General features: G+C 38.2%; 2 protein-coding genes across 2 annotated transcripts in view; one reads left to right on the top strand and one right to left on the bottom strand.

Moving 5' to 3' along the window:
- The window catches only part of BTAF1 (B-TFIID TATA-box binding protein associated factor 1), a 93,041-nt gene that overhangs the window by 13,377 nt on the left and 67,139 nt on the right, over window positions 1–12,525 (bottom strand). The window contains exons 22-30 of the mRNA XM_055425091.2: window positions 12,201–12,354; window positions 11,680–11,789; window positions 10,112–10,313; window positions 8,332–8,480; window positions 3,260–3,412; window positions 2,905–3,026; window positions 2,647–2,814; window positions 562–639; window positions 297–426 (exon numbers count right to left, since the gene is read on the bottom strand). Of these exons, the coding sequence (XP_055281066.1) occupies window positions 297–426; window positions 562–639; window positions 2,647–2,814; window positions 2,905–3,026; window positions 3,260–3,412; window positions 8,332–8,480; window positions 10,112–10,313; window positions 11,680–11,789; window positions 12,201–12,354 (1,266 nt within the window). The remainder of the gene's footprint in view (window positions 1–296; window positions 427–561; window positions 640–2,646; window positions 2,815–2,904; window positions 3,027–3,259; window positions 3,413–8,331; window positions 8,481–10,111; window positions 10,314–11,679; window positions 11,790–12,200; window positions 12,355–12,525) is intronic.
- LOC148776003 (uncharacterized) overlaps window positions 1–12,525 on the top strand; it is a 125,086-nt gene that overhangs the window by 50,324 nt on the left and 62,237 nt on the right. The gene's annotated exons all lie outside the window — the stretch shown is intronic.

Below are 12,525 nucleotides of genomic sequence, written 5' to 3'. Positions count from 1 at the left end.
CCCTTCTCACCCTGCTTAAGCTCTGGCTCACCGTGGTGGGTTGCCTTCCTGCAGTGAAACCCTTCTAATTGCACTTGGGCTTTGCCTCCTGACTCATGGGCTACTATAGCCTAAAATCACATTTTAAGTATGAGATTTAAAACCTGGTCTGCTCAGATACTGCTACATACCAAATGAACCATTATAAAAGCAAGATAATTATTGGAAATTATTCCAAAAACTAAAAAAAAAAAAAAAAAACAAAACACCTCTTAATTCATTGTCAAATGTCAAGTAAAGAAAAGGTAAATAATTACCTGGATTGGTGTTCCAGAAAGAATAATCCTATAATTAGCAGTCAGTTGTTTTACTGCTTTTGACAATTTTGTTTTACCATTTTTGATGACATGGCCTTCATCAAGAATACAGTAGTTAAATTTAATATTTCTAAGGAAGAACAAACAAAAAATGTTAGCATCTTTTACATGTCAGGAACAATACAAAGAATCTTTGAGGCAGAAAGATACTCATTCTCTCTGAATTTGGCACTGTTTTCCTTTAAAAAAAAATTTTAATTCTTACCTAAAGAAATCTATGTCATTTCTCACAACATCATATGAAGCCACTATAAGATTGTGCCTTTTCACCTGGTGCTGTAACCTGTATTTAAAAATAAGTAAGATTAGAAAATGGGGAATCTGCAAAGTTTGTAATATACTTTCAAAGGGGAAAGCACAGATGCCGTTGTATAAAGTGATCTCAATCTGCCAGCCAAACCCAATATTCCTTTCTGCTTACTCTACATCCATGACCCTGCTACCTGAAGGCCATTCTCCTTACAACTGGGTCATGTGGCCCTAACTCAGTCTGATTAGAAAAGAGGTAAGTACCTGACTCACAATGTGAAGGTCATTTTAACTTTATTTGCCAAAACCTCTTCCTTGGAGGCACTATTCCTTCATCATTCCATGTTGTGCTGGGGGCTGAGCACAAGCCATCAATCACATGTCCCCATAATCACCAAAGAGGTGAAGCATTTTAATCAGATCAAGCCATTCACAATATTTTATTCCCCAATCATGGATGCTGGTTTGGGGACATGAAGCAATCAAGGCCAGCCAGTCTGAGAGAATATCTCTGTTCAATACAGTTGCCAAGCTAGGAGAATGTAGGCCTAAGACTGCCCATGACCTTTTATCTACACCAACAGTAGACCAAAGTCCAGTAGAGACCAATAGAACAAGCTATGCATGGGGAAGAACAGTAATGCAAATATACCTGAAGCAAGAATTCACCCCAATATGCTCAGTTTAATTAATGAATTTCCTGTTTGCTTAAGCTAGTCTGAGTTGAGTTTCTACCACTTATAAATGGATGAATTCCTTTACAGTAAATTCTTTAAGAGTACAAACTCTTAAGCTGCCCGTGTTCAAATCTTCATTTAATTACACCTGCTGCTGCTAAGTCACTTCAGTCGTGTCCGACTCTGTGTGACCCCATAGACGGAAGCCCACCGGGCTCCCCCCTCCCTGGGACTCTCCAGGCAAGAACACTGGAGTGGGTTGCCATTTCCTTCTCCAATGTGTGAAAGTGAAAAGTGAAAGTGAAGTCACTCAGTCGTGTCCGACCCCTAGTGACCCCATGGACTGCAGCCTACCAGGCTCCTCCATCCATGGGATTTTCTAGGCAAGAGTACTGGAGTAGCTTGCCATTGCCTTCTCCTTAATTACACCTAGTGACCTTCTATTTAATTAGCTGAGTGATCTTTTCCCCAGGCCCCATGTCGTAAGACTCCTCATCTGCAAATTGGGAACAATAATAGTACCCATACCTCATAAGGTAATTAAGAGAATACATGGTATTACATAAATGCAAATAAAACGGCTTAGAATATCTAATGCCTGACTGGTAAGTGCTCAGTATATGTTAGCTATTAATTCACAGAAAGGCAGCAAATCTACAGACCAATCAGAAATCTGTGACTATCCAAGTTTAAAAGACAAACTGAAATTAATGATATACCACTCTTCAACATCTGTATTTAGGAACAGAGATGTATTAATAGAACTATAGTGTTCTATGGGATTAGAGCAGCTAGAGCAAACCACTGTGCATCAAAAGCATTTTTGGGGAGAGGGAAGAAGGAAGAGGTAGCTCTTAGGGAAAGTGCATAGAAAATGAAGAAGTAACAGAAGCACCTAAGAGATGCTATGATCATAAGACTTTAGGAAAGGCACCAAGAACAGTTTTGGTTCTTGATAGTTTCCTAGCTCCAAAAACTTAGAGCCTAACTGATTGTTGACAGTGGTTAATGTCCTTACACTTTGTATTTATTTTATGACTTATTTGGCTATGCCATGTTTTAGCTGTGGCTTTTAATCACAGCACATGGGATCTAGTTCGCCAACCAGGGATTGAACCCAGGCCCCCTGCATTGGGAGCACAGAGTTTTAGCTACTGGACCATCAGGGAAGTCCCGAAACTTCTTAAATTGTGATGAGTCTCATTGATTATATTTTTATTATGTTCATTTACCTTTCTTAAATAAGTTAAAGTAAGTTTCTATGTCTGACAACCAAAAAAGCTAACTAGAATTCATTTTTAATTTTATTCTTCCAAACTACTTAAAACAAAAGAGTAAACGTTTTTTGGCTGTACAGTTCTTACCTTATTCTTTCAGTAGGAGGTCCAGTATAATGCAGTGGATTGAGATATTCTCTGGAGCAAAATTTACCTACTTCATCCACCCAATGACCTGTTAATGTTGGTGGACAAACCACCAAGGAAGGAAGCGGCATACATTCTGCCAATTTTGATCTTGCATATTCCTGGGCCCTTTACAACAGCAAAACACAATGAATTAACCAGCTTGTTTATATTGCTCAGCATCTGAAAGCCTTCTGTTAAAATAACATTTAAGATTACCTGTGACAGTGATCTCCTGCTAGAATACAGATGGACTGTAAAGTCTTCCCTAAACCCATATCATCACACAGAATTCCATGAAGCTTATACTTATTAAGAAATGCTAACCAGTTCACACCATCCTGAAAGGTTGGGAGAAAGAGAAAAATGGTAAATGTGAACAAATCATAAAAATATTTTTCTGTAAAGAACATGTTTACAAAGACCAAACACACTGTATCTTTACAGGCAGGGAGAAATAAATGGATATAAGACACCAAACACAAGAATTTTAATTTTTAAATCAATCTTTAAATTGTTCAAGGTACATTTAAAAAGAATAATCAGTATTTACAAAATAAGTATAAAACTTTACCTGTTGATATTTTCTGAGTTCAGCATTGATTGGTACTGGAATCTTGTAATTTTCTAACTTTTTCCCGTCTAACAGTTGCTCCAAAAAGTGCCTTTCCTTGGCTTTCAGTTGGATTAATTCTTCTGACATATTTGGAGGGTCTGGAATGCCTGCCTAAAATTATTGTTTAATTGTATTAAAACAATTTGCTACTATTAATTTGTCCATCCCCAGATTATGAAATTATTTCAAGTCTTATCAAAATGTAAATGCAGAGATAACATAATATTGTAAACCAACTATTCTCAATTAAAAAAATACCAAAGGTAATACACGCTCGCGCGCACACACACACATATATATGCAAAGAAAAACCAATCCAAAAATAGTATCATTTTAATGACTGGAAGACAAATATTTAAGAATCAGACAGGTATTAAAAGCACTATATAATGAGATTATTAAATAAGCACATCTAAGCTATTTTAAGAACACAGCTACAACTTATTTTTCCCATACCATGTGTTACTTGATAAAACAAACAATACACTTTTGTCGTTAAGTGGAATGCTGTTGCTACAGAGCCTCTCTAGAATTTTAGTGTTAACGGTTACCCAGGGTTCTGGTTCTCAGAATGTGGTCTGCAGACCCCTCAGGATTTCTAACACCTTTTCAAAGGGTTACTCACTGCAGCTATTTCATAACAAAGGATAAGACATTGTTTGCTTTTTTCACTGTGTTGACTTTTGCTCTGATGCACAAAAGTAATGGTGGGCAAGACTGTTTTTGCCTCAGAAAGAATCAAGGAGGTGACACCAAGTATACGAGAAGTCACTATTACTTGCAGCCATGCAACAGCCATTTTTTTTAAAAAAGCTGGTTTCACTTAAGAATGTCATTGAAGCAGTAAAAATAATTTTATTAAACCTCAACCTTTGAATGGCACATTTTTCTAACATTCTGTGCAACAAAATATGAAGTATTCCATAAAGTATTTCAGCTGTATACCATGCATACTGAAATACAAAATATTCAGGAAAAGCACTTGAAAGATTTCTTAAAATTGTGAGTTGACCTAGCTATTTTTTACAGAACAAGTTTACTTGAATGGACTGACAAACTATGGTTATTCTGACTTGAGTATTTGGCAGATTATTTTCTTTAAAAAATTTGGTCACTTCAAGGAAAATGAGTGGCACAACTTGTTGCCAATGATAAAATGCAAGCTGTCAAAAGAAACAGCACTGCAGGTGCTTCCCAATACTTAAAAATTTTCTGTTGGTGATACTAATGAGTCTGTTTTTTGCTACTGTATGCTGATATGAATCAACCTTTAAAAGATTTACATAACTCAGTGAGCCAGTGTTCTCTAAATGACCAGTGCATGTTACAAAGCATGTATCTGTAAAAGGTCTATTCAGGAGTCTAATGGATTTATTCTTTAAATGAATCAATAAACCTTTTTTCACTTCTCACTTTTAACTTCTACTACAGAAAATATGACGAACAAAAGTTCTTTGGGGTCTTTAATTTTTAAGAGTGTAAAGAGGTACAGAGACCAAAAACTCTGAAAACTACTGCCCTATGATTAATAAATGTAAACTTAAAAGTTAAGAAAAGTAACATTCTGAGAACAGAACTTTAATTAAATTCAATTCAAATATATGTTTCTTATAATACCAGAAATAGTATCAGGAGTGAGGTGTATATATTGTCTTAAAATGATTATATGTTATAGTTTCAAAAGGGGTTTTCTTTTCTTGCCATGCTGTGCAGCTCAAGGGATCTTAGTTCCCCAACCAGGATCAAACCTGTCCCCTCTGCAGTGGAAGCTCGGAGTCCTAAACACTGGACCACCAGGGATTTCCCTCAAAAGGTTTTAGAATTAACAACTTAATCAAGATAGAAACTAACATTTTAACACATTCAATATCCTAATGATAACCATCAAAATGAGGCCTTTCTGCACAGTGCTTTACATGGAAGTAACAAATCTTCAGGCATTTATCCTCATGGACCTTTTAATAAATAACAACCAGATATAAGGCCGTACTTCCCAGGTGGTGCTAGGGGTAAAGAACCTGCCTGCCAATGGAGGAGAAATAAGAGATGCAGGTTTGATCCCTGGGTTGGGAAGATCCCCTGGAAGAGGAAATGGCAACCCACTCCAGTATTCTTGCCTGGAGAATCCCATGGACAGAGACGCCTGGGGGGCTTCAGTCCACAGGACCACAAAGAGTTGGACACAACTAAAGTGACTTAGCATAAGGCCATACAATGTGGTACATTTCCTAACAATGATTCCGTTCCGTCGCTCAGTCGTGTCCGACTCTTTGCGACCCCGTGGACTGTCGCCTACCAGGCTTCTCCGTCCATGGGATTCTCCAGGCAAGAATACTGGAGTGGGTTACCGTTTCCGTCTCCAGGGGATCTTCCCGACCCAGGGATCGAACCTGGGTCTCCCGCACTGGAGGCAGACGCTTTAACCTCTGAGCCACCAGGGAATAAATATTGTACAGTGCCAGGAACCCTTCCACTGATATCTTCCTCACTCCAATTCCTATAAAAGCAGCAAGAGTTACTAACAGTGCAAGGAATAAAAGCTTCTATCCAAACCCACTGCCTGAAACCTTGAAAGAAAAGTACATGATTCTTCTCATGAAAATGTAACAGAGCGAACCAAGATAAAGTGGAATAGGAATTAACCTGCATGAATTCTTGTTTCTACTGCTGTGTCTTCAAATTCACAGCATCTACTCTGTCATTAATCCTATCCAGTGTGTTTTTATTTGTAATTGCATCTTTCAATTCAAGAAGTTCAGTGTGGGTTGTTCTTATTTCTTCCATTTCACTCTTTATTACACTCATGCTTTCCCTCTACCTTCTTAAGCATATTTTAATGACCCTGTATACTATTATCTGGGTCATTTCAGGGTCTGCTTCTATTAACTGACTTTTCTCCTGGGTAACTTCTTTTTTTCCCTCTGGCCACACCACATGGCTTGTGGGATCTCAGTTCCCCAACTAGGGATTGAACCCTGGTCATGGCAGTGAAAGCCTGGAATCCTAACCAGTAGGCCACTAGGGAATTCCCTCTGGTTAATTTTTTGATGTGTGCTAAATATCCTAAGTTTTATGCTGTTAGGTGCTAAACTTTTGGGGGTTAAATATTTTAGATTTTTTAAATTTTTTCTGGGATGTAGTTAAATTCTCTGAAACCAATTCAATCCTTTAAGGCTTGCTTTTTTAGGCTTTGTTAATGTGGGTACTTTGCCAACCAAGGTCCGTCTAGTCAAGGCTATGGTTTTTCCCGTGGTCATGTATGGATGTGAGAGTTGGCCTGTGAAGAAAGCTGATCGCCGAAGAATTGATGCTTTTGAACTGTGGTGCTGGAGAAGACTCGAGAGTCCCTTGGACTGCAAGGAGATCCAACCAGTCCATTCTAAAGGAGATCAATCCTGGGTGTTCATTGGAAGGACTGATGCTAAAGCTGAAACTGCAATACTTTGGCCACCTCACGTGACGAGTTGACTCACTGGAAAAGAGTCTGATGCTGGGAGGGATTGGGGGTGGAAGGAGACGGGGACGACAGAGAATGAGATGGCTGGATGGCATCACCGACTCGATAGACATGAGTATGAGTGAACTCCAGGAGTTGGTGGTGGACAGGGAGGCCTGGCGTGCTGTGATTCATGGGGTCGCAGAGAGTCAGACACGACTGAGCGACTGAACTGAACTGAATGTGGGTTCAAATCAATCTCGCAAGGGTTAATTTGGGGCCACTACTCAGGCAGTGTACTTCTGAAGACTGTATTCAGTACCCTGTGGTAGGTCCTTTGATTCAAAGTTGTTTTTTTTTACCAGATATAGTCAAACTTTCCCCCCCAACCCCCCCCCAAGAGACTGTTCCAAAGTATTATGCTCATACTTTTCTGGTAGAAATAGAAAATGGTACAGTTTTCTGGGAAAACAGTTTGACAGTTTCTTAAAAAGTTAAACATCATATGACCCAGTAATTCCATTCCTAAATGTCTGCTCAAAAGAAAGAAAAGCAGGGACTTCCCTGGTGCTCCAGTGGTTAACAATCTGCACTTCCACTGAAGGGGGCATAGGTCTGATCCATGATCAGGGAACTAAGATCCCATGTGCCTCACAGAGAAATCAAAAAGAGAAAAAAAAAAAAAAAAAAGCTTACCCCCAAATACTTTATAAGTGCATGCTCAAAGCAGCATTACTCATAATAGCCAAATGCCCATCAACTGATGAATGGATAAACAAAATGTGGTATTCTAGTGTATTATCAGGCCTAAAAAGGAACTGCTGGATACATACTACAAAATGGATGAAATGCATATATACTTATTTCTTGAATTACAAAAATCCCATAAAAATATATTAAGTGGCTAAGTGACAGGGCCCTGGCTTTTCTCTTGCTTCAAGCCACTTCTATTTCATGCATTGGCCACATGTATTATTTCTGTCCTATAAATATACTCCAAAATTGTCCAACTTCAGCCTTGCATTCTGCTTTCTCCATAATCCAACAGACATACCATTTGCTTTTTATACTTTCAGTTCCGTCCATTCCGTTCAGTCGCGTCCAACTCTTTGCGACCCCGTGGACTGTAGCCTACCAGGCTTCTCTGTCCATGGGATTCTCCAGGCAAGAATACTGGAGTGGGTTACCATTTCCTTCTCCAGGGGATCTTCCCAACCCAGGGATCAAACCCGGGTCTCTCGCATTGGAGGCAGACGCTTTAACCTCTGAGCCACCAGGGCAGCCTCCATCTCTCAAATTTACCTTTCATGTAAACTCCAGAAGAGAATCTCAGATATTACCTAGGATACTCAGGAACACAATTTATTTCTATAATAGCATCTAGAAATTTAGCATCACCTGAAGAATTATCATTCTTTTACGAACCATAGTTTTATTTAAAACAGTGTTAAAAAAATTACCTATTATAAAAGTTGTAACACTTACAATGTAAACATATTCACCTTTCTTTAAAACCTGTTCTTTATAAGGTGTTACAATTATTATGATGTTATTGAAAACATTAAGTTCATAAACCAAGTTATTATCAACTTACCTCAAGTGGCATGAGTCTAATTAGTGTTGCAAAGCACTGTGTAGCCATGAATCTTACGCTGTCCGTCTGATCACTCATCCTTCCCAACACGGGCACAACTAAGAGTACAATATATGGAACAATACCAACATCCAGCTGTTCCATTACACCTGAGTAAGTTACTAAGGAAATTTCTAACTGGTTCCAAGGTAGATGTTTTCATAAATAAACTGATACACCAAGACTGTGACATCTAAAACAGTTCCTCATTGCTTACCTGTATTATGTGGGACTGACTATCCCTCAAGGTGTATGATTCAATTATAACAGCATATATACAGGGTTCAGTTCAGTTCAGTTCAGTTGCTCAGTTGTGTCCTACTTTCCGCAACCCCATGAATCACAGCACGCCAGGCCTCCCTGTCCATCACCAACTCCCGGAGTTCACTCAAACTCATGTCCACAGAGTCGGTGATGCCACCCAGCCATCTCATTCTCTGTCGTCCCCTTCTCCTCCCGCCCCCAACCTTTCCCAGCATCAGAGTCTTTTCCAGTGAGTCAACTCCTCGCATGAGGTGGCCAAAGTATATACAGGGTTACTCTTTTGTAAAAACTATGTAACTTTCTCAAGATTAAGAAGATGATTTTTTTTCATCTGAGGAATGCTGGAAGAAATCTTTACTAAGAATTTTTTCCATAGAGAAATTCCTACAAGTTTCTAGAATTCACATATCAAAATAAATTGATTTACACTGCAAGCAAGGGAGCACAACTAAAGGGTCAAAGATTAATTCCAATTTTCCCACCAGGATCTTAGCAACCCTGAACTGGAGACAGCAGGCCCAGTGAGTTCAGTCCCATAATCTTTAGCATTTCTTAGCTAGAGTTTCTACTGGTTTGATCTCTATCCATCTTTCTTGCTCTTAGACCAAAATATCTTTTAGGTATTTTGCGTTAAACAATGTTAGTGGATGTCATACCCCTGGTAAAAAAGCTCGTCTGTATATTTCTAGTTAATTAATCTTTTTGCCAGACAATCAATGAACAAAGCAAACATAGTAAATTTATAAGAAATACCTACATAGTATCTGATTAATACTGGGTTGGCCAAAAAAAGTAGCATAGCATCATATAGAAAAAGCCGAATGAACTTCTTTGGCCAACCAAAACTCCAATTCTTTGGCCACCTCATACAAAGAGTTGACTCACTGGAAAAGACTCTGATGCTAGGAGGGATTGGGGGCAGGAGGAGAAGGGGACGACAGAGAATGAGATGGCTGGATGGCATCACCGACTAGATGGAGGTGAGTGTGAGTGAACTCCAGGAGTTGGTGATGGACAGGGAGGCCTGGCATGTTGTGATTCATGGGGTCGCAAAGAGTCGGACACGACTGAGCGACTGAACTGAACTGAATATTTAAAAACATACTGACTATAAATGTTTTGCTTATAAAAATATCTCTTAAAATTAACAGTAATTCAATTTTTTGTGTGAATATTATAATAAAATGTAAATACAGGTATAATGCAATAAAAATAACACTTCGAAAAAATATATAAAAAAGTAGTTTTCTTTTTTGGAACAAGGCAGGTTGTGTGCACATTTGTTTTTGGTGCTGTTTTTTTTTTTTGGCTTGTTCTCCTCCCACCTGCCAAGGTCCCGACATGGCTTGATCAGCAGTGACAGTGTGGAATCCTAACCACTGGACTGCCAGTATATATCTGAATAAATTTTATTTTATTCACTCTTAAATAAAGCAAATATAATTTCTGAGTAGTTTTTCAAAGTGAAAAAGGATACAGGCAAGTGCTTCAATTGCACCCTCTTGTTTGATATTGTCGTCAATTGCTCCCAGCCATGGAAGAACCTTCTCCAAAAATATATTCATTGTTTCCATGGTAGCTATTTTGCTCATGACGCCCACACAACGAGCAGCCATGTGCCTCACTGCAGTGCTGGGATACTGAAGGCACATGTAAAGATGAGGCAAATGCAGTACCAACTAAAAACAAAAAGTTTAAGTCAGAAGACTCATTAGGGAATCTAATGTTTAACATACAACTATAATGGCCCTTACTCAGAGGTTGTCAATATTCCAAGTGATGCTAAATCCAAGAATTATCTCCAGTTACCTCAAAACATTGTCAGAACATACTCAATAAAAATTTAATCTAAATCTACATTATTATAATGCTTTTAAAAAGAATTGATAGATGCAGAACTTCTCCCCTGTTCAATATTCTCTTAGGCATCAGGGAACACTCAATACTTTCCAAAATTCATAGGGAACACATCAAAGGCACTTGCACGATTCTCCTACTGAGGCTGGAAAATGACACTACACATCATCAGCCCCCTCCAAATCTGGCTTAGGTTTAAGTACATACTTTGTATTCACTGGGTTGGGTGATCCTCATTTGTTCTAGGCACCATATTCTGGTAGTTATTTTCCACTTTAACTTCCTGGTTTTCCATACGCAATATAATCACAAGAACATGACATATCCCATTATTAAATGTCTGATGCATAGAAGCCAGGATTAATGCTGATGAGAGTCAGGTACTTGCTCAACAAACTAGCCTTACAGTTCAACTGAATGCATCCTGTTTGATCATGGAGGCTGAGCACATACAGATGAATTCTGCCCTTCTTTACTAACGATAAATTCACAAAATTTAACAACTAAAAGAATATGCTTTATTACTATATAAACAGAAAAATTTCCCTCTACTCTCTCCTATATGAAGAGAATTGACGCTAGCAACCTTTATGATGTTATAAATTGCAGAGAGCTTCCTATTACAGTTACATGGAAAGAATAATATCAATACTTTCTTCAGTGGAAAAAACCAGATAATTAATTCTCTGGTCTATGTTCCTCCTCCCTCTATTCTAATTTTTTGGTGAGAGATATTTTAATAGTCAAAAAATAAACCCATGTTCTATCTTTGCCACTGACTAGTTTCATCTCAGAGAGGTAACCTCCTCCTACCATTACATTTATCTATGGAAGAGGTTTTATCACCTGTACTCTTCTGTTCCTGGACTATATTATTAAAATGGTCCAGATGAACAGGGATGCAGCTTTGTGTTTGCAGCTGGCTTCAGTGTCATCAGAGCCCTGTTCCTACTGTCCTGTATTATAAGCTCTCAGAGTGGGTTTTCTCTCATTCACGCACCCAGCTCTGCCTCAAAGCCTGGAAGAGTTAAGTTGTCAGGAAAAGAAGGAATCTAGTTATAGCATCTAAAAGAAAATGAAATCATAAGGGATGACATCATAATTGCACTTTTAATTCAAGCCTTAAGTCTTTCTAATAGGACTACTCGTTTTATTAGAAAAAAAACTACACTTGCATTAGTTAGTTACCAGGGGATGAAGCTCAGAATCCATTGACACCGCTGCTGTTTCAAAAACTTGCAGAGAATTCACCAGTTCTTGGGCAGGGCCATCTCCCTTTTCCAAGAGGGACTTTCCATCTATTAAGATACATTGATTTAAGTGCATATTACCTTACAAATAGTCTTTCAAAATCCAGAGCCTACAAAAAGTCTTAGCACTCCCCCAGCTACTGTGGGAGAGTCTCTTTTGCTTTATAACGTAAAATGAAATACCACACCCTTAATTTAACTGCTGAGGTGCTACTTCTAAAGAACTAAAGAAGCTTAATATAATGATCCATTTCAAATCTCTTTCTAAATACATAACAGGAAAAGTAAAAAGCAAGAAAGTATACAAAATGACATGAAAATCAATGTTTTTACCAACCTTCTATTTAAAAACTTACCAGCTAGCCTGGGATAAATAGGCACTGTTACTTTATAAAGATATATGTAATGGATATACACTGAAATCTGTTTAAATCCCAACTCAGAAAAATATGTACACACCAAAATTATGTACGTCTATTGTATTCCTCAATGGGCCAACCATCGCATCCCAGAGATGTGGCAACTTCACTGCCATTTCACCACCAAAATGCTTCACTATAGTCGTCAAGGCAAACTCAGCTCCTCTCCGTTGTACCAAGTAAGGCTTCTGGGCCTAAAAATTAAATGTTAGGTGAAAACACTATTTCAGAAAAAAGTATAATGCTTTCAAAATGTTATTAAGACAATTTAAAAATCAGTGTTAAGAATTCAGTGTTACCATTAACCAATGAAGCAATTACTGGACATATTTATTATAATTATAAAACACCTCTCAATAAATTTA

Source organism: Moschus berezovskii, chromosome 12, assembly GCF_049115385.1.
Source record: "Moschus berezovskii isolate FMDL1 chromosome 12, NW_MosBer_1.0, whole genome shotgun sequence".
Lineage (NCBI taxonomy): Eukaryota > Metazoa > Chordata > Mammalia > Artiodactyla > Moschidae > Moschus > Moschus berezovskii.
This window is presented reverse-complemented; position numbering and strand designations above follow the sequence as displayed.